The following is a 20,806-nucleotide window of genomic DNA, read 5'->3' as shown; positions in this document are numbered from 1 at the left end:
GGCTTCTCGCAACCACTTTCCCTCCCAACAGCCTTCAAAGGTACATGGAGGACTGAAACATTGTTTAATAGAGGCTAGTCAGCATTAGGGTGTGGATAGACAAATCAGAGAACACCCACATCCGGGTCTCTTAGGCAGCCTTTGCCTACCACCCAGCCTCACTTCTCTCTCTCCCTCCCTTTCTTGCTTTCTGGCCCTCTCCTCTCCTTGTGTACTGCCTTGCCCTGCTGCCCAAGCTGCTGCCATCCCTTATCCCAGAACCAGTGAGGAATTTAAGGAAAGGTGAACGAGAAGCTTTCAGGGAGAGTGTTTTTATTCTTTAGAGTATATATCGAATATATATTATATCTATATCTATATCTGTCTATATCTATATCTATCTATATACTGAATAGTAAAAACCCAAAAAGTCCATTTAGAAAATGGGCCAGAGACATGAATAGACATTTCAGATGGCAAATAAGCAAATGAAAAGATGTTCAACATCACTAAACATTAGGAAAATGCAATTTGAAACCACGGTAAGATGTGACTTATAAGAAGAGCTAAAATTAGGAAAAATGATAATGACATTCCAAACACTGGCCAGAAAGTGTGGGGAAATCTGATCTCTCGTACATTGCTGGTGGGAATGTGAAATGGACAGTTTGGGTCCCACAGAATCTAGGCTATGGGGTTCAGATGCTTGGTCAGAATTCTCAGGCAGAAGGGTTGGAGGCTTTTTTCTTCTGGTTTATCTGTAGCTCATGGGCAAACCAACATCTCTGTTCAAAAGAAAGAAAATAGTTAAAATCTAAACCTTTTCTTCCATAGGCAGAAAACCCTCGCAAGGAAAAAAACCCACCTCCTTTCACAAGTAAAGGCTACCACAGAAAGTAAGTGGGGAGACCAGAAAATCTTCTATATCTGTAGTACCTTTTCTTTTCCAAGTCTAGCTGGAGTTTCTCACTTGTTTTCCTTTTGATGAAGCTAACCACCAGCATTTCTCCTAAAGAAAAGAATATAAAAAAGTTTGAAGTGTTTCAAGTGGGAAATGCTACTTCCTGGGCTATCTCTGGATATTGCTATCTTTAGTTCCTAGAGCACAGACCCAGAACTACAGATGGCAAAGAAAAGGCATGGTGCCCGGTGAGCCAGGAGCAGCCTGTGGGTGGCTTGGGGCAGTGTTTACTAGAAGCCTGTCATCATTAGTGGGGTGGATGGACAGATTAGAGAACATCACACCAGGGACTTTTATGCAGCTCTTCAAAAACAAACAAACAAAAAAACCAAAAGAAAAAAAAACAATGCCAGCCCTGGCCAAGTAGCTCAGTTGGTCAGAGCATTGTCCTGATATTCCCCAAATTGTGGTTTGATCCCTGATCCAGGAACATACAAGAATCAACCAATGAATGCATCAATAAGTAAAACAGCAAATCAATGTTTCTCTCTTTCTCTCTCTTTACCTTCCTTTCCCTCTAAAATCAATTTAAAAAATAGCCACATTGTTCATTATTGAGTTGGAGGGGTGTCCTTGGATATGGCTAAACTGTAACATTAAGATGCAAGGAAATATTATATATATAATCAGACTCCCAAAGTATATGTTTGTATGTGGTTATATACCTACAATAAAATATAGATTAAATATCTATATTGCCAGGTATATATCTATATCTATGTTACCAGATAAAATATAGAATGTCTATTTAAATGTTAATTTCAGAGAAACAAATAATATTTTTAGTATAAATGTGACCCATGGTATGACTATAATTACTTTTGTCCCAAGTAATATAATTTTATTTGCTAAATTTGGCAACCTTATTATAGAATGATGAAGGAAAGCATGGAAGGAAACAACAAATTGTGGGAGGTAAGAGAATATGATATTACTGCAACATACATAGTAAAGGCCATATATGTCTAACATATAGCTAACATCATACTCAACCAGGAAATAGTAAAAGTGTTTCCTTTAAGACCAAGAACAAAACAGGGATGTCTACTTTCACTGCTTGTATTCAACATAATAGTGGAAGTCCTAGCCACAGCAGTCAGACAAGAAGAACAAATTGAAAAGAAAGAAGTAAAACTGTCATTATTTGCAGATGACATTTCAATATACATAGAGAACTGTAAGGATTTCACCACAAAACTATTAGAACTGATTAGTGAATTCAGTAAAGTAGCAAGATACAAAATTAATATTCAGAAATTTGTTGAATTTTTATACACCAATAATAAACTATCAGAAAAGGAATCTAAGAAAACAATCCCATTTACAATTGCATAAAAAAATACCTAAGAATAAATTTAACCAAGTAGGTAAAAGACTTGTACTAAAAAAATTATAAGAAACTGAGGAAAGAGCCTGACCAGGTGGTGGCACAGTGGATAGAGCGTTGGACTGGGATGCAGAAGACCCAGGTTCTAGACTCCAAGGTTGCCAGCTTGAGTGCGGGCTCACCTGGTTTGAGCAAAAGCTCACTAGCTTGGACCCAAGGTCGCTGGCTTGAGCAAGGGGTTACTCAGTCTGCTGAAGGCCCATGGTCAAGGCACATATGAGAAAGCAATCAATAAACTAAGGTGTTGCAACGAAAACTAATGATTGATGCTTCTCATCTCTCTCCGTTCTATCTGTCTCTCCCTCTCTCTGACTCTCTCTGTGTCTCTGGAAAAAAAAAAAGAAACTGAAGAAAGAAATTGAAGATACAAATATATGAAAGCATATACCATGCTTATAGATAGGAAGAATTAACACCATTCTATAGATTCAATACAATTCCTATCAAAATGCCAATGGCAGTTTTCACAGAACTAGAATAAATAATCCAAAAATTTATGTGGAACCATGAAAGATACCAAATAGCCTCAGCCATCTAGAGAAAAAAGAATAAAGTCAGAGGTTTCATGCTACCTGATACTAAACTAGACCATAAAACTATGGTAATCAAAACAACATGGTTCTGGCATTAAAACAGACACATCGATCAATGGATCAGAATAGAGAGCCCAGATATAAGTCTACATTTATATGGTCAATTAGTTTATGACAAAGGAAGCAAGAACATACAATGGGGTAAAGACAGTCTATTGAATAAATGGTGCTGAGAAAATTAGAAAGATAAATGCAAAAAATTCCCAAAATAAGTCACCTTCTTATGCCATATGAAAAAATAAACTCCAAATGGATTGAAGATTTAAATGTAAGACTCAAAACCGTAAAACTCTTGGAAGAAAACATATGCAGTAAAATCTCTGGCATTTCTCTTAGCAATATTTTTTCTGATACAGCTCTTCAGGCAAGGAAACTAAAGAGAAAAGTAAACAAATGTGACTACATCATATTAAAGTGTTTTTGCACAGCAATGAAACCATCAATAAAACTAAAAGACAACCTACAGAATGGGTGAAGATATTTGTCAATGATACACCTGATAAGGGGTTAATATCCAAAATTCATAAATAACTCGTACAATTCAACATCAAAAAATCCAAACCAAACCAAACCCAGTCCAATTAAAAAATGGGCAGAGGACCTGAATAAACACTTCTCCAAAGAGGACATACAGATGACCAATAGACATATGAAAAGATGTTCAATGTCACTAATCATCAGCAAAATGTGAGTTAAAACCACAGTGAGTTACTACTTTATACTTGTTAGAATGGCTTTCATCAATAAATTAGCAAACAATGCATTGGTGAGGATGTGGAGAAAAGGGAACACTCATGCACTATTGGTGGGAATGCAGATTGGTGCAGCCACTGTGGAAAACAAAATGGAGGTTCCTAAATAAAAGTTAAAAATGGAAATGCCTTGCCCTGGCCGGTTGGCTCAGCGGTAGAGCGTTGGCCTAGCGTGCGGAGGACCCGGGTTCGATTCCGGCCAGGGCACACAGGAGAAGCGCCCATTTGCTTCTCCACCCCTTCACCAGGCTTTCCTCTCTGTCTCTCTCTTCCCCTCCCACAGCCAAGGCTCCATTGGAGCAAAGATGGCCCGGGCGCTGGGGAGGGCTCTGTGGCCTCTGCCTCAGGCGCTAGAGTGGCTCTGGTCGCAACATGGCGACGCCCAGGATGGGCAGAGCATCGCCCCCTGGTGGGCAGAGCCTCGCCCCATGGTGGGCGTGCCGGGTGGATCCTGGTGGGGCGCATGCGGGAGTCTGTCTGACTGTCTCTCCCTGTTTCCAGCTTCAGAAAAATGAAGAAAAAAAAAATGGAAATGCCTTGCCTGACCTGTGGTGGCGCAGTGGATAAAGCGTCAACCCAGAAACGCTGAGGTTGCCAGTTCAAAACCCTGGGCTTGCCTGGTCAAGGCACATATGGGAATTGATGCTTCCTGCTCCTCCCCCCTTTTCTCTCTCTCTCTCTCTCTCTCTCTCTCTCTCTCTTCCCTCTCTATAATGAATAAATTTTAAAAAAATGGAAATGCCTTAATGGCCCAGTGATTCTGCTTCTGAGTATACATTTGAGGATACCCAAACATTAATTTGAAAGACTATATGCACTGCTATGTTCATTGCATTGTTATTTACAATAGCCAAGATATGGAAGCGATCCAAGTGCCCATCAACAGACGAGTGGATAAAAAGAGGTGGTGCATATATGCAACAGAATATTACTCAGACATAAAAAGAATAAAATTTTACCACTTGTGACAGCATGGATGGATCTAGAGAATATTATGTTAAGTGAAATAAGTGAGACAGATAAAGAAAAATACTGTGTGATTTCACTTACATGTGGACTCTAAAGAACAGAACAAGTGAAAAGATAAAATAGAAGCTGACTCATATCTACAGAGAGACAACAGACTGATGGGTGCCAGAGGGAAAGCATTTGGGAATCGGGCGGAAAAGGTGAAGGGATTAAGAAGCACAAATTGGTAGTCAGAAAATAGTTACAGGGATATAAAATAGAGCACAAGGAATATAGTTGATAACTGTATGGTGCCAGGTGGGTATTTGAAATATTGAGGGATCACTTAGTAAAGTATATAATTGTCTAACCACTATGCAGTACATCTGAGACTAATACAAAATAACATTGAATGTTCACGGTAACTACAAATTTTTTTAAAAAGAGAATATGGCCCTAACAACACCTCCAGCAAGTATAAAACTTACCCATCTTTGTAAAAATCATATGATTATGTGCATAAATATATATAGATGTTTAAAGAAGTTAGAAAACAAAGATTTAGGTCTGCCTTTTTGTAAGGAGTGTGCATCATATTAAGTGAAAAAGGCAAATGATGTAATAAGTATAGAAAGATAATACACGAGGGAAAGAAAGAATTCAAACCCCGTATCGGTTTGTTCAGGTTTGTGTAAGCAAAGGTAAAGCTTGGAAAGGATGTACACCAGGCTGTGAAAATTGGTATCTCAGGGCATGGGGCTGGGAGGTGTGGTGGGAATGGGGAGGATTAGCTTTGTCTGCATATTTCTTTGTGTGGTATTATGTCATAAATAATAATAATAAAGGCTCTGTTTTGTTTTGTTTTTAAGTGAAGCATCCAGTCTGGAGCTTAAGAGCATAAGCTTTGGAATTATATACACATGAATCCCAGGCTTGCTTCGCCCAGTCTCTAATCATATGATCCTAGGGAAGCTACTCGACCTTTCTGTCTAGTTTCCTTATTTGTAAAATAGAGATAAAATACCTGCCTATTATGTATAATGAAGATTAATCATCTGTAAAGAACTTTGCGTTGTAACTGGCACATAATGGTTAATTACCTCTAATGTTAATTCTAATTATTACTAGAAAATAATCTAGGAGGTAAAACTCAGGATATTGAAGCTGCAAATCCTGATCTGTTGGGGGTAAACCTTAAACTACTGGAGGCAAGATACCAACTGACTTAGGATCCTGACCAAAGCTCCAATCCCCGGGGCCTTCAGTGCCTTTTACACCAGGATGGAGGTAGAGTGGATTCCCTCCACTTCATTTATTTACTCAACTGTTTAAAGCATTTGCTGCGGGCAGCCTCTGGCCAGGAACTGGAGCCACAGAGATGATAGAGCTGGCTCTACCTTCCAAGGTGGCCAAGTCTCTGAGGGATTATACAAATAAGCCAGGGGGTAAGTGCTAGGAGAGAGCGGATTTGGGCACACAGAGAAGGAGATAGGGAAGGGCCTTTCCAGTGGCAACGTCTGCATACATCTGCAGGTTCTGGTTTCTCTAAACCAGCGGTAGTCAACCTGGTCCCTACTGACCATTAGTGGGCGTTCCAGCTTTCATGGTGGGCGGTAGTGGAGCAACCAAAGTATAAATAAAAAGATAACTTTAACTATAGTAAGTTGTTCTATAAAGATTTATTCTGCCAAACTTAGCGAAAATCCGACATAAAGTCCTTGGTAAGTAATTATTATTATATGCTTTAACTTGCTGTAACTCTGTTTTATAAATTTTATAAAGTAAAGTTACTTCCCTACTTTATAAATCACCATTACTGTGGAACCGGTGGGCGGTTAGAAATTTTTACTACTAACAGAGATACAAAAGTGGGCGGTAGGTATAAAAAGGTTGACTACCCCTGCTCTAAACCATGTCCAGATGGGCTACAGCCAGGTAAGGAGAGAGCAGAGCCCGGGTACCTGATGCTGGTTTAGGGTCGGCAGGGGAAGTAGGATATCGCACTGAGGACACCTCCTCAGAATGTCATAGGCTGCCTCGTCTGTGACAGGGGAGGTGACCCAGGGCTTGTGCTCAGACTTCAAAGGCAGATCCATGGTTCCATTTGTGCTACTTGGTGCTTGCCTTGTTGACTTTTTATAAAGAAGAGGAAGGCTGTTGATATTTTTTGTCTTTGGACGAACATCTTTTTCTTTTGTGGAAGTTTGGTCTTCAGCAGCCTGACTTGGAAGGGATGGAGGAGAAATTCTTGGCTCCACAATTGGAGAATATTTTTCAGACTCTGGGGTTGTATGGCATTTATCCTGCAATTGTGAGCAATATATCAAATTTAAGAATGACTTTAGCTTTAATGGTTGGACAATACAATAGACTAGATAACCTGAAAACTTTCCACCATGAACAGTTAAAAAGGCTAAATAAAATATGACAAACACTCATTAAAGTTGATCGCTGTCTTTGTAAGAAAGAAAGTCTGTCCCATGTTCCAGGAATGAAGACCTGACCTGTTAAAGCACAGGGAGATGTGGGGTCAATCTCGTAACAATGAGCTTAGATGAGAGATAAGTTCCATCTGCACAAGGTGAGGGAATTGAGAGTAAGACTCCCCCATTCCGGCATAAAGCTGGGAAGATTGAAGGGGAAGAGGAAAGAAATTGGTTATTTGGAAAACAAAAGTGGCAAGGAAGCGTGTCTACCTTGAGTTGGAATCTGGGGAAGAAAAACTGATGCTCCTGAAAAGTCAGAGTCACAGGTCCATGGCATTCTTGTGTTTGGGGGCTCAGATTTACATTAGTGTCATGGTGTGGGAATACCCAAGCAGAAGAATTAACCTAAAAGTTGGAATGTATGGCAGGAGCAAGCAAAACATTCCACTGCAAGGTATATAAATTCAAAGTAGGTCATACAGGATCCTCACAGCTGGAGTCTCACCAAATAGAAACTCACAGTTCAAATTTACAAACACACAAGGAAGAAATCTACTTGAGCAAGAGTCATTGACACGAGTAATAGCAGTATTAGTTTCCAAGAAATTCAGATAATAGAACTCTTGGATAGAAACTATAAAATAAATTAATAAAAATGAATAGAACAAGAAAAAAGAATAAGAACCTATAAAAAAAAAAAAGTAGGCAAGCCTGACTATTGGTGGTGCAGTGTGGATCATCAACCCAGGATGCTGAGGTCCCAGGTTCAAAACCCCAAGATTGCCAGCATGAGTGTGGGGTTAAAACAGCTTGAGCAGGTTCACCAGCTTGAGTATGTGGTCGCAAGCTTGAGTATGGGATCATCAACAAGATCCCAAGATCACTAGCTTGAACAAGGGGTCACTGGCTTGGCGTGAGCTCCCTGCTCAAGGCATGTATGAGAAGCAATCAATGAACAACTAAAGTGACAGAACTACAAATTGATGCTTCTCGTCTCTCTCCCTTCCTGTCTCTCTCTCAAAAAAGCAAAAAAAAAAAAAAAAAAAAAAAAGTAGGCAAATTTGCATGAGAGATAAATAGAACTAGAAGTAAAAAATATAGACATTGAACTTCACTGGATGGGCTAAAACAGCAGATTAGATTTGAAGATAGCTTTGAGTAAATTTTCCAGAATATAGGAGGGAGAAATAGAAAATGTGAAAGGTTAAGAGACATGAAGCTAGAATAAGAAGGCCTGATATACATCTGTTATGTTCCACAGTAAGAGTGGGGAGAACATGGGAGAGTTAAGGAATATTGGGGACCCAAAGAGATTAGAGCTGAGACTTTCCTTAACTGATTAAAGACATATATTTAGATTCAGGCAGAAGAAACATTGAGTAAGAGAGAAAAAAATACATTTGAGCACACTGTTCTGAGCAGTATATGTAAAAAGAAATCCTCTCTTAGATACCTTGCTGTAAAATCACAGAAGATCAAAAGGCAAAGGGGTCTTGAAATCAACCAAAGAAAAAGATTATCTACAGAGGAGACAATTACATGGAAAACAGATGACACACAAAGATTATCAATGGCAATCAAAAGAGGTTGAAATGAAAGATGGTGGAATAATCTTCAAAATGCTAAAAGAGAACTGTTAACTTACTATTTGATATCCAGCTAAACTACCATTAAAGAATTCAGGAAAAAAAGAAATATTTTCAGGCAACTAAAGATTTCCTACTAAGAGTTTCTTGCTGGAAGAACTACTGAGAAGTGTATTTCAGGTAGAGAGTAAGAAAGCTTGGAATTCTTCCCCAGTAAGAAAGCTTGGAATTCAAAAAAGAATGTGAGCAAAGAAAAAAGGGAATGTGTGAGTATATCCAAATAGGCACGAATTGTATAACACAACAGCAATGATGACTAAAGACGGATAGTATGAAAACAAGGTAGAACTCAATTATTCTAGCAGCGTTTGTGTAAAGGGTGAGAGTAGAGCATCAGAGTTAATACATTCTCCAGTCCATATATTGCTTGTTAGGAGGCTAGAGAATATGATTAATTTTAGACTTTAAGTCAAGTACTCATGTTAAAATGTTACAGATAACTACAAAAATGATAAAAATAGCATGCAAAATTGCTAAAATAGTAGAAAGAGAGAAAATAGAAAGAATGAAAAGGAAAGAAAGAAGGAAAGGAAGGGAGGGAGGGAGGGAGGGAGGGAGGAAGGAAATGACAGACAATTTGCTCAGTCTAAAGGAGGACAGAGAAGAAAAAGCAACAGCAGCAATGGTGAACAAGCACAGTCAGTGGAAGCCCAGAAATGATGGTAGCAAAGAATTATTGTTAATATTTTGAGAATGATAAAGACATTGTTTTAAGTAAGAAAATGACTATTTTTAAGATGTATATTAAAAATGATGGGTGTGGCCCTGGCTAGTGGCTCAGTAGGTAGAGCACTGGCCTGGTGTGTGGAATCCTGGGTTCAATACCCGGTCAGGGCACACATGAGACGCTACCATCTGCTTTTCTTCCCTTTCTCCTTCTCTCTCCCTTCCCCTTTTGCAACCAGTGACTTGATTGGTTCAAGCTTTGGCCCGAGCGCTGAGAATGGCTCAGTTGTGCTGTGTCAGCCTCAGGAGCTTAGGATAGCTCAGTTGATTGAGCATCAGCCCCAGACAGGGGTTGCCTGGTTGATCCTGGTCAGGGCACATGGGGGAGTCTGTCTTCTATTTCCCCTCCTCTCAATTAAAAAACAAAATAAAACAAACAACAGAGGTGATCACGGATTGCTAGACTGGTCAGGGAGGCTCCTTGAGAGCTGGCACAAAAGATCAGTTATGTATGGTAAGTTAGCCTAAAGCAATTCACAGTGTAAGGTCGGTGGATAATGGGGGATGGTCACGTGGGGAACCCAGACCTGGGCATTTTGGCCAGGACCACCCACAACCAAGCGCACCAAAAGAAACTTTCCAGAAGCCCTTTGGAAAAGAGCAACACCTCCGTCAGCCAGTGAGATTTCACCACGTCATATTAGCTCGACCACCCTAGGACCCTTTAAATATCTTTCAGGCGGGTCACCCCTTGCGACTTCCCTAGCCTTTGTCCCCGGGGCTAGGGAACCTCGTGGGACGGGAGCGCTCTGTACTCAGTAAAGTCTTTTATTATTCCACACTTTGTGGCTCCTGCCCCTTCCTTCCTTCTCGGTGGGGAAAAATACCATACACACAGCACCCCTTTTTGAGCAAAACAAAAAGAAAAATGAGACCCTCTAGTATCCTATGTAACATCGGACCCAGATTCTACCTTTCCCACTCTACTTTTTGGAATATAGACAAGCTATGGGTGCCTTAGAAAATGACTAATTGCTACTCACCATATGGTGTAAAAACTTATTTCTTGGGATCATCTGGTTGCAATAATGACAGCAGATATTGCTTTCAGGAGCTGGAATTCTCTTCCCTGAATAAACACAGAAACAACACCACAAATGATTGCCCTTGACAACAGTTAGCCCAGCTGTCCTACACCTTCGGACATGGGCTGTAGTCACTGTCCCGGGCCTGCCTGCCTGTCCTGCATGACCAATGTCGTCGGACACACAGGCAACTCTGGGCCAAATCCCCCACATCATTTCCTTTATGGCCACAGAGGTTCACTCAGCAAAGCACAGGACCCTGATGAAGAGCCATTTTCCTGAAGCTGACTGGTTTCTAAGGAGACGGAAGGAGCTGTCACCCCAGATGCCAGTCCTGTCCAATCTGGCCTCTCTTTCATTTCGGCAGTTTCTGAGCTCTGACATCAGACTGTGATTGTACATTTCCTTGATCATGTTGTTCTCTTGTTGAAGGTGTGTGGAGTTGCTGAAGTTGTATCGAAGCAGTATGGGTTGCGTTAAAGTCCAGCCATTTTATTTCTGCCTCTAGCAAGTTCCTACTTTATTCTGATCGTGAGTTTGTCACTGGTAAGAGGAAGCAGGTGGGTCTCTGCCAGGTTAGGGTTGTGCTAGAGGGGTTCCCTGGAAGGCCTCCCTTCTTACAGGGTCCCCATTGCCTCAGCATCCATCAGTGTGACTCCCAGACCCCAGCATCTGCCTCTTGGTCTTCCTGTGACAGTCATTTGAAGAACACAGCAGACACATGAGGAGTCCACTCTAGGATATGGTCTAGAGAACTTGAATAGCCAGATGATTTTGAGACCTACACATTTGTCATACACACGTGTCATCGGTCCTATTGATGCCTGCATTGCTTGCGTCCCATCCAGGAGAGGCTCCCTTTCCTTGAAGCTCCCCCCGACCCCACCCCAGCCTGCACTGCTCACCTCTGTGGAGCTGGGCCTGCTCACTCTGACACACGTCTCTGTGCTGGGCCAGTGTGTGCCGCACGATGAGCTGGCCGCAGTGCAGGCAGAGCTCTGTCCGGCTGCCGCAGTGGTGCTCGTGGATCTCCAGTTTGCTGAGGCGCACGGCGGCCTCACAGAACTTACACTCACTGGGGCGCTCCTGGCATTCCGTGGTCTGCGGGAGGCAGGCAGTGTGGGCACAGTCACTGGCTGCAGTGACTGCAGCCCAGTTGGGGATATGAGCTTATTTCCCTAGAAAATTGAAGCCAGTAAGAAAGCAAATGGGAAGGGCCAGAGTGGGGGGACTCTCTTCAGGGAATCTGAGCTCTCCTGGGCTCATGGACCATGGAAAGCCCCTCTGACCAGCAACTGGGGAACAGGAGTCTCTGTGTTCCTGTGTTGAATCAGTGCTCCCCAGTTCCTCAAGCCTGCCTGGGTGAGGAGAAAGGTCATGTGGAAGGAAGTCTTTATCCTTGGCCCCTGCTTCCCATCCCCCTCCTCCCAGATTGCCTGCTCCTCCCAGATTGCCTGCTTGGCTGTAAAAGATGAGTCACACTTGATTCTCACCTCATGGAACTCCAGCAAGTGCTTCTGCACGGTCTGCTGGCACATTGCACACCCGACCTGAACAGAGAGAGAGAGAGAGAGAGAGAGAGAGAGAGAGAGAGAGAGACGCTGGCCCCATTGGCATCTGTGGAACTTCCTCCACATCTACCTGTGCTTCACGTGCTGCAGCTTTGGGTCTGTGAGTTCTTAGGGGCAGAATCAGGTGTGGTTACCTCAGTCTCCCTGTGGCACCAGCCTTGTAATCAGGAAGTGTTGGGGGGACCTGTTGACTTGAAAGGGATGTCTGAACTTGAAGATCTCCAGAAATACAGATGAGGGGCCCCAGGAAGAATTGACATGAATGAGCAGGAAAGAAAAGTCAGCCTTGGACTGACCTTTGCTGTGACTGCTTTTTACAGCTTTCCTTCCCCACTTCCCCTCTTCACAAATTTCAAGAGAATGTGCAGGCTTTCTTAAAACAGGGACCACCCTTGTCTCGGCCAAACCCATAAGCCTGAAGGGAAAAGGCTGGGAATGGAAAAGCCAGGAGTAAGTACAGATTAGGATCAGGAAGACAGAACAACCGTGTCCACTTTGCAGATGGGAGCAAAGGGACGCAGGGCAAAATGTCTTACCCACGGCAGCTAAGCCACTTGCTGCTGCAAGGACCACACTCTGCCTCGCCACCCAGCTCTGCCACCTCTCTCCTGGCTTCGGCCGACTCACCTCCTGGTGACCGTTCTTACGGTGCTCATCCATCTTCTCCTGACAGACAGGCTCATTGCACTCTGGGCAGAGGGCTAGGAACAGCAGGCAGTGCGCCTCATGGAGGGCCAGGTGGGCAGTGGCCACGCTTCTTTTGCTGCAAGATCAAGGGGAAAGAAAATCGGGCTTATCTCGTGGTATAAAACATGGAGCCAGCCTGACCTGTGGCGACACAGTGGATAAAGCATCGACCTGGAACGCTGAGGTTGCTGCTTCAAATCCCCAGGCTTGCCTGATGAAGGTACATACAGGAAGCAACTACTATAAGTAGATGCTTCTTGCTTCTCCCTTTTCTTTCTTTCTCTCCCCGCTCTCTCCAAAAATCAATAAATAAAATCTAAAAACAAACAAACAAACAAAAAGCCTATGGAGCCATATTGTACTCCCAGGGCTGCTGGGTTAAGAAATGTCAGGGCCGCAAGCACAGAAAATATGATTATGATGCCATTTGTCCCCCTTTCCCATGTTGGTCCCAAATCAGAACAATGCAAAATCATGAAATAAGTGTAAGAATACTCTATAAATTTCTCATATTGCCTGAGGCTAGTGCTGCTGAGTGAAAAGGAGCTAGAAGGGGTGGTTATAAAGGCCCAGAAAAGCTTTGGGGATGACGGAAGCTCATTATCAGGACTGTGGAGATGGTTTCAGGGGCACATGCATATGTCAAATGCATCAAATGTGCACTTTAAAAATGTACCATAAGTGCAGTGTATATCACTTATATCTCGATAAAGCTGCTTTAAAAAATGAAATAACTAATATCAAATTCCTTCAAAGATTTTGTCTTGTTTTCAACTGTTCCCCTGCCTGGCCCGCAGCCGACTGAGAATCCAACTCTGGCACCCCCATACTTGCTGCAGGAGCAATGTCACTTTCAAAACCTCCATGTCGGCCCTGGCCGGTTGGCTCAGAGGTAGAGCATCAGCCTGGCGTGCAGGAGTCCCAGGTTCGATTCCCGGCCAGGGCACACAGGAGAAGCGCCCAATCTGCTTCTCCACCCCTCCCCCTCGCCTTCCTCTCTGTCTCTCTCTTCCCCTCCCGCAGCCAAGGCTCCATTGGAACAAAGTTGGCCCGGGCGCTGAGGATGGCTCTGTGGCCTCTGCCTCAGGCGCTAGAATGGCCCTGGTTGCAACAGAGCAACACCCCAGATGGGCAGAGCATCGCCCCCGGGTGGGCATGCCGGGTGGATCTGCTGGGGCGCATGCGGGAGTCTGTCTGACTGCCTCCCCATTTCCAACTTCAGAAAAAAAACGAAACAACAAAAAAACGCACAAAACAAAACAAAAAATACCCCTCCATGACTGGGAGGCCATCCACCTGTCCCTTACCTCCAGGCTCACCTATGCAAATCCCCAGAGAGACCCTGAGTCCTTTCCTGGAGATTCCAAAGAGCACAAGCTTCTGAGCCACCCAGTGCCTGGGCAGGGTGTTTCTTAACACTCCTCATCACCAAGAAATGCCTCCTTCACCTCAATCAATTGCTTGTGGTAGCTTGGGCGGAAGGAAAGTCTGTGCCTGTGTTACCCCTAGAGGCCCAAATGCTGACGAGAGTTGTACACTCAAGTCCCTGGCGTGTGGGAGGTGCCAGCATAGCCAGAGCCTCACTCCTCTTTTTCTGAATGAGCTTTTGGTTCTGCGCTGCCCAGACAGATGGCACAAAGGCTGCTTCACTCTCCCTTCCTCTATTCTTGCTCCTCTGCCCCTTCCTGGCCCCTTTCCCTCTCTGCTCTCCTTGCCCTGTCCTGTCAGCTCTTCCTGCTGACCTGGTTCAGACACCCAAGAATCAGGAGGGTCTGGCTGGAGCAAAGTTCTGTAGGAAGGTTCCCTCCTCGTTCCTGCCAATGTAGGCAGCTTTGAGAGTGAGGCCCTTCAATGCACCAGGTCCCCCGAGCTGGGGGGAGGTCCTGGACCTCTGCTCAGTCTTCTTTACCTGCTCCATAGCTCCTTCTCAAGGTGAGCAGGGCTTGGTCCCGGGCTGGTGTGCAGACCATGTGATCAGAACCCCAAATTAGGACTATGAGTAGCTCAGCAGGGAGAATTAGCCTGGCTATTTGGCTTTAGGATTGTCCTGGAAAGTCTAGACTATCTTAAGGGGTGGAGAGGCAGTGCGGTTGAGTGACATAAGGTAATGCTGACCACTTTTCACCATCCCATTATCTCAGAGACCTACGGAGCTTAAAAGCCTTCCTTCCCTAGGGGGCCACCAGACCCAGCCTGCCCCTCTCTGGTATTTTATGCTCAAACCTTTTCCTCCTCAGTTCAGAAACAGACTATTCTGTCTGCCCTCTCACTAGACAGCCTCAGGTCGCCGCTGGAGGAGCAATTCCTTACCAGTTCCTGCACACCTGGCAGGCTCCCTCCATGTTCTGGTCTCCGGAGTCTTCCTGTTGAGTTTCGTTTCTTGCAGAAACAAAACTGAAAGTGTTCCAACAGCCCGGCCCACAGTTCCAGGGAGGGAGGGGATTTTCAGAATTCTCAGCCAAGGGCTGCTCCAGGTTCCCGTAGCTGGGTGCTCCCAGCAAGCTCCTCGGTGGCGCGGCCAGTCCAGGCTGCCCCTGTTGCCTCCCTCAGCCTGTGTTGTCACCCCTGCTGCTGTCACAGGCTGTTTCTGCAGTCCTGAGGGTGGAGACCAGAGGCCAGGCCTCCCCCTCGGGCAGCAGCCCCTTCCCTCTCCCAGGTCGACTTCTCTTTATCAGCGTCCCTCGATGCCCTTCCACAAACACTGACTTCCCCCCTTTCTCTGCTCTTGTTGCTGGTCTTTCCTCTGCAGGATGGAGATGGTCTGCTATATTGAACTTAAAGGCTGTTCCCTGAGAGCAGCTCTGGGATCCTACTCTGGTCCTGGTGGGCGACGACTTTGAAGACAGAGTCTGGGGAGAATCGGCGATGCAAGGTGGTGTGCACCAAGACGCAGCAGCTTGGTGACTTAGGACGACAGGCTGGTTCCCTGAGTGTCTCTTTCTTTACTTGTATACAATTATAGAAAACATGACTATAACTCCAACAGGGTGACAGGCAGTGAGGAAGTTTCTATTTTTATCATCCCCGTCTTCAGATTAAGAAGCCAAAGCTCTGAGGGGTGATGTAACTGACACTTTGCACAGCCAATAGGCGGCAGAATCAGGATTGAACTTGGGCAAATGATCCGAGGTTTGTCTCTCCTGGAACATTCATAGGGTTGGGAGATCTGAGTTTGAATCCTGATAGTGTGATTACCTGTCAGCTTGAGTCACCGTAGCCTTTGGGACTTTTGTTTCTTTATGTTTTGGACTCAACTGGGGACCTGGAGGACTTCAAGACACAAGGTGCTCCTAAAACTTGTATGCAAAATTGCCTTCACATGTGAGCATGTGCCTGTTCCCCAGAAACAGTCGACATTCAGAGCAGACACTCAAAAGGAGTCCCGACCTAGACAATTATAAATGACTGGAGTCATTGACTCAGAGATCTGAGAGTCAAAGAAATCAAGTTCTGTTCAAAGCAACATATGTCCAAATTATGTATGCATCATTGACCCTAGTGAATAGAGAACTTTTGTTTTGTCTACTTGGGTTCTTTTCACAGGGAGAAGCAGGGCGCAACTAGTTAAATAACTGACAGTGACAAAACAGGATATCTAATTGCTCAGGGAATTGAACAATTTACAAATAATTGCAACTCCATTAGAAACATTTGGACATTATATACTTTATGTTGAAATTTTTAGAGGGGGTTTAATGTATATTTCTGTCCCTCAGAATTTTATTCATAAAAAAATCAAGCCCATTTATAATTAGTTTGAACATGCATTTTTTTATTGTTTATAAACACAGTGAAGATATTAATGTGTAGTTAGAGAACTCTGCGGTTTTGCACATTTGTCTATGCATTTGGATTTATTTCAACTTCAGCAAGCACACTGTCCGCATAACTTTACAATAGCTGAGAACTACACAGCAGATTTTCACTAGTCTAGTACATGAAGAAGTTCTTCCTGATGCTCAGAATGTCAGAAATCAAAAAGAGATCAATAAAGCAAGGATAGGTGATACTTAGTTAAAGCACTAAGAAAGGGACAGAGGAGCTTCACTGAAGATTCCAGAAGTGGAGGGAAGGGACAAAGGGGACCTGGCCCCAAGAGTGAGGCTGCGAGGGTCTAGGAGTCACTGAGCTCCCAACTCTCCTATACTCCTGTGGGTGAGCGCCATAGAAAGCCCATCCAAGCCAAGGTGCAGATAAGTTTTTCATCTAGGCCAGCTCAGGGTAGCACCCAGGAAGAGAAGCGGTGGTGACTGCCAGGTGAGATGTTTTGGGGATGTGGAAACAGGATGCAGAAGCTGCTTACGTATCCCCACACACACACAACTTCACCTGCTCAACAGACCCACTCTGGTGTGTATCCACGCCCCCTGGAGACCTCAGAACTCTCCCAGAGCCCGGACACAGCTGTGCTAACAGAAGGAGCTCAAACCATATGTTGAACAGTAGTATAAGCAGGCTGAGAGAATTCCTGTGAAGTCTGCAAATGGGGTGGGAGCAGCTTTTCTGAGGAGAATAATGAGATTAAGGAGAAGGCTCAGACATGGACTCCAGCCTCCAACCGGATTCTAAAATTCATTCAGGTACTGAATGACAGACAGTGTGCAGTAATAATAATGATCAAAGTGATAGTGGATAATAGTGAATGAATGCTTAAACATTTTCTATGTTCCAGGCATTATACTAAGCATTTTACAAGCATTATCTTTTTAAATCTGTCCAACAATTCTGGTATAAGAGTTATTAACCCCTTTCCACTCCAATAGAAATGAAGGTCACATAGTGAATGTCAGAGCTGGGATTCAGACCAGGGTGATCTGACTCATGGGGACCTATGTACCTAAGCAAGACACCATCCACCTTATTTGACAGCTGCTGGTGGTGGTGGTGGTGGGGAGACTGGGTTAGCATCCTGACCCCTGCTACTTAGTGGGACAAATTCCTTAATCTCTTGACCTTTGCCTCCCACTCTTGTCTACCTCTGGGCAGTCTTGAGAATATCAGCAATAATGAAAGAAACCTGAGCTTTCACATACTTTGTCTGCAGCTGAGATCCCCCAGAGTGGAGTGGGTGGGCAGAGATGTAAAGAGAGGTGCAAAGGGGAGACATCCTGGAGGACAGAAACCAGTGATGGAGACCATGAGGGTGGGATTGAAAATGACCATGAATTTTTTCACCTACATCTTAATTTTTTTTTTACAAGATGCTTCCTCTTTCTAGACTGTCCCACCCTTTCTCTTACATAAGTTTCACTGTTTTCTTAGGGTCAACTCTGATGTTATCACTCAGTGGTCCCCAACCTTTTTTGGGCCACGGACTGGTTTAATGTTAGAAAATATTTTCACGGACCGGCCTTTAGGGTGGGACAGATAAATGTATCATGTGACCGAGACAAGTGTCAAGAGTGAGTCTTAGACGGATGTAACAGAAGGAATCTGGTTATTTTTTAAAAATAAAACATCGTTTAGACTTAAATATAAATAAAATGGAAATAATGTAAGTTATTTATTCTTTCTCTGCGCACTGGTACCAAATATCCCACGGACCGGTTACCGGTCCATGGCCCAGGGGTTAGGGATCACTGTTATCACTGACATAGGACCTACCGCCTCTGTCTCTGGTTAGGATGAGTTGCTTGTCTGTCTGTTGGCCCAGCTGACCCCCAGCCAACCACAGGTGTAGGTGGTTTGAGATTCATCACCTTCTGCCACAGGGGCCCACAGGCTCTGTGCCAACAGGCCGTGAGGCGCTGTGCTGTGCAGAAATGGGCCATCGAACGTTGGCTGGCCTGAATGAATATGAGGGATGCCTGTCTGAGAAAATTAGAGCAGAAGTTAGCAATCTTCCTGCACCCCACCCATCCCAGAACCCGGGGACTGTCAGAGCAGCAACGATAACCATTTTCTTTTGCATTTTAAAGATAACATAATTTTACAACTAAAGCATGAATATGCTTTCTTTAAAAAAAATTAGAATATTAAAGATAAAGTAAAATTTCTGAGTCCTCACTACTTCTGACTGGAGTGTGTAATCAGGCCCATTCTAGTGGGCACAAAAGCCTGTCCCCATTCCCACTACCGTATGAATCCATGCTGTAGGCTTACATGATTTCATCATTCTGCTGCCCGTTTTATGGCCAGTTGCCAAACCTTCCCCAACCCCAACCCCATAAAAAACTTGACAAGAAATGCTCTGTTATGAGCTTATAGTTCTTCTCCAGAATGCCGCGGCTACCCGCTTGGCAGCTGTCCGGAGTTTCTGGCAGTCTCTTTGTGTCATGCCTGTGGGTCGGGGAGTGGGGTGAGGGAACAAGTCCCCCAGACTGATTTGACAGGGCTGCCCAATGCTACCTTTCACTGCAAGGTAGCAGAAACTCTGGGCTAGACAAGGAAGAAGGAATAATAACACACACCTCCACACATTGTTTTGAAGACGAAACGAGACAGTGTGTTCGACAGCTATGCAAGGTCATGGAAGGTAGGAGAGAATATTAAAAGAAGGTTATTTCAATGGTTGACTTTTAAAAAGTGATCTTAGGCTTATTCTTTCAAGGGGTTGCTGTGCTAAGAAAAATGATGTAATGACAGAGGAATTGCACTTCCCAGACAAAAATTACATGGTGGATTTGTGCCCACTTCTGTCGGTTGGTTGGCTGTGCCTTTAGAAGGATCCTGTGGTCAGAGTGGGTCTGAGCCCTGGGAGACATGATCATTGAGTTTGCAGTCTCCCAAGTACAACATGTTTGGGTGGGAGTTTGTTTTTCAGACCACAGGCACTTGCATCAAATGACTAGTCTCCGGATGGAATTCAAGCCGGGGGATATCTGTGCTTGCGTTTGCGGCGGACTCCAGGCCTGGCTGGGTGGCAAAGTCAGGGGATGCCCTGCTGGCTCCTGCTTAGTTGGCATGCAAAGGGGAGGAACCTTGTCATTAAACTCCTGGGCAAGAAGCCGCAGCTCCATGGCTTTCTGTCTGTGTTTGTGGTCCCAAGTACTCTTCCCTTCCCTTTCTTCTGTCAGAGGCCGGTTTCCACACATTCTCAGGTCTTCTTTTTCCCGTTAAAAACCCACCTCACCCACTTTCCCAACCCATTCCCATCCAATCAGCGATCTTTGTCCTCAAAAGGGACATTTCAGGGACAGTGTTCAGGGGGCCTTCTCTCTCTCTCAGGTGATTTTTTAGACTTCAGTCATGGAACAGCCACCTTCGTTGCTGCCAAGTCTCCTGGGACACAGGACAAATTATACATACATCCTGGAACACAACATCCAGTCTTTTGTTGTTACTGGGGGGGCGGGGAGGAGTAAAAGAGGAAAAAATTCAGATTCTGAGCATCTGTTCATTATTAGAAATGGAGGTGAGCTTAACTTGCATGATTTGGTCATGGTGATGAGCAGCCACTCAGACTTCATTTTAGGGAATAATTAAGTACCTTTTAATTTTAAAAAATGGAAACATATTCATGCCTTAAATGAAAGCATCCTTTTTGAGTCTGTGAATGTTTCTTTTAACCTTTTTCTTGACATCATGCGGTCTTTCTTACAATGGTATGCTGGAGCTTTCCTCCAAGTTTTCCATTCATGAGGTCATGTGGGTAGCTTGAAATTGGCCACTGTGGGAGTATTTACACCACAGAGATTGGCAAACACTACAAATCGGAGAATTCTTCCCCAAACCCCAGAGAGCTGGTTGTTAAACCTTTAGTTGCTCATCAACCACTTTCTATCTCAGCGATGTGAAATGGGCTCCATACAGAAGAACAGGATAGACCATTGAAAACAAAAAAAGATGAAGTTAAATAAAAGTTTATTAATCCTTGACGTGTATCATGAAAATGTAAAAATTCATTTGGAGGAGAGGTACAGTCATCAACCTTTTCATTGACATGTTAACTTATTTCTTCCAAAAAATGAATCAAAGAAGGAATAGTAATATGTTTGAGCCAATATGGTTAGGAAAAAAATAAGGTACTATGCCAAGTTGGCAGGTTTCTGTTTTGTTTTGTTTTGGTTTTTTACAATGTAGAGGCCATGAGCTGGGTTGACTTATTCTCTATCCATGTTTGTTATTACAAGATATAGTAGGTAAGGTATAGCTCACCTTATGTT

At 43.9% G+C, this 20,806-nt stretch overlaps 1 protein-coding gene across 1 annotated transcript; it reads right to left on the bottom strand.

Moving 5' to 3' along the window:
* Positions 1–699: 699 nt before the first annotated feature.
* XAF1 (XIAP associated factor 1) lies at positions 700–15,229 on the bottom strand. Its single transcript, XM_066262963.1, has 8 exons — positions 15,012–15,229; positions 12,642–12,777; positions 11,937–11,993; positions 11,349–11,544; positions 10,402–10,487; positions 6,582–6,923; positions 916–988; positions 700–764 (listed from the first exon to the last, which is right to left on the bottom strand). Exons 1-7 carry the CDS (start codon positions 15,041–15,043, stop codon positions 932–934), a joined length of 906 nt encoding a protein of 301 aa, XP_066119060.1. The 5' UTR covers positions 15,044–15,229; the 3' UTR covers positions 700–764; positions 916–931.
* Positions 15,230–20,806: the final 5,577 nt, after the last annotated feature.

The sequence above is a fragment of the Saccopteryx bilineata genome, chromosome 2, assembly GCF_036850765.1.
Source record: "Saccopteryx bilineata isolate mSacBil1 chromosome 2, mSacBil1_pri_phased_curated, whole genome shotgun sequence".
Lineage (NCBI taxonomy): Eukaryota > Metazoa > Chordata > Mammalia > Chiroptera > Emballonuridae > Saccopteryx > Saccopteryx bilineata.
Note: the sequence above shows the minus strand (reverse complement) of the source record. Positions and strands in the feature narration are given on the sequence as shown.

Coding starts and splice junctions, on each gene's coding strand:
- XAF1 (XM_066262963.1), bottom strand. CDS start 15,043: ATGGAGGGAGCCTGCCAGGTGTGCAGGAACTG. Junction 11,545..11,936: donor ACTTGCTGGAGTTCCATGAG/GTGAGAATCAAG, acceptor TGCCTCCCGCAG/ACCACGGAATGCCAGGAGCG. Junction 989..6,581: donor CGACCCTAAACCAGCATCAG/GTACCCGGGCTC, acceptor TCTTTTCTTTAG/GAGAAATGCTGGTGGTTAGC.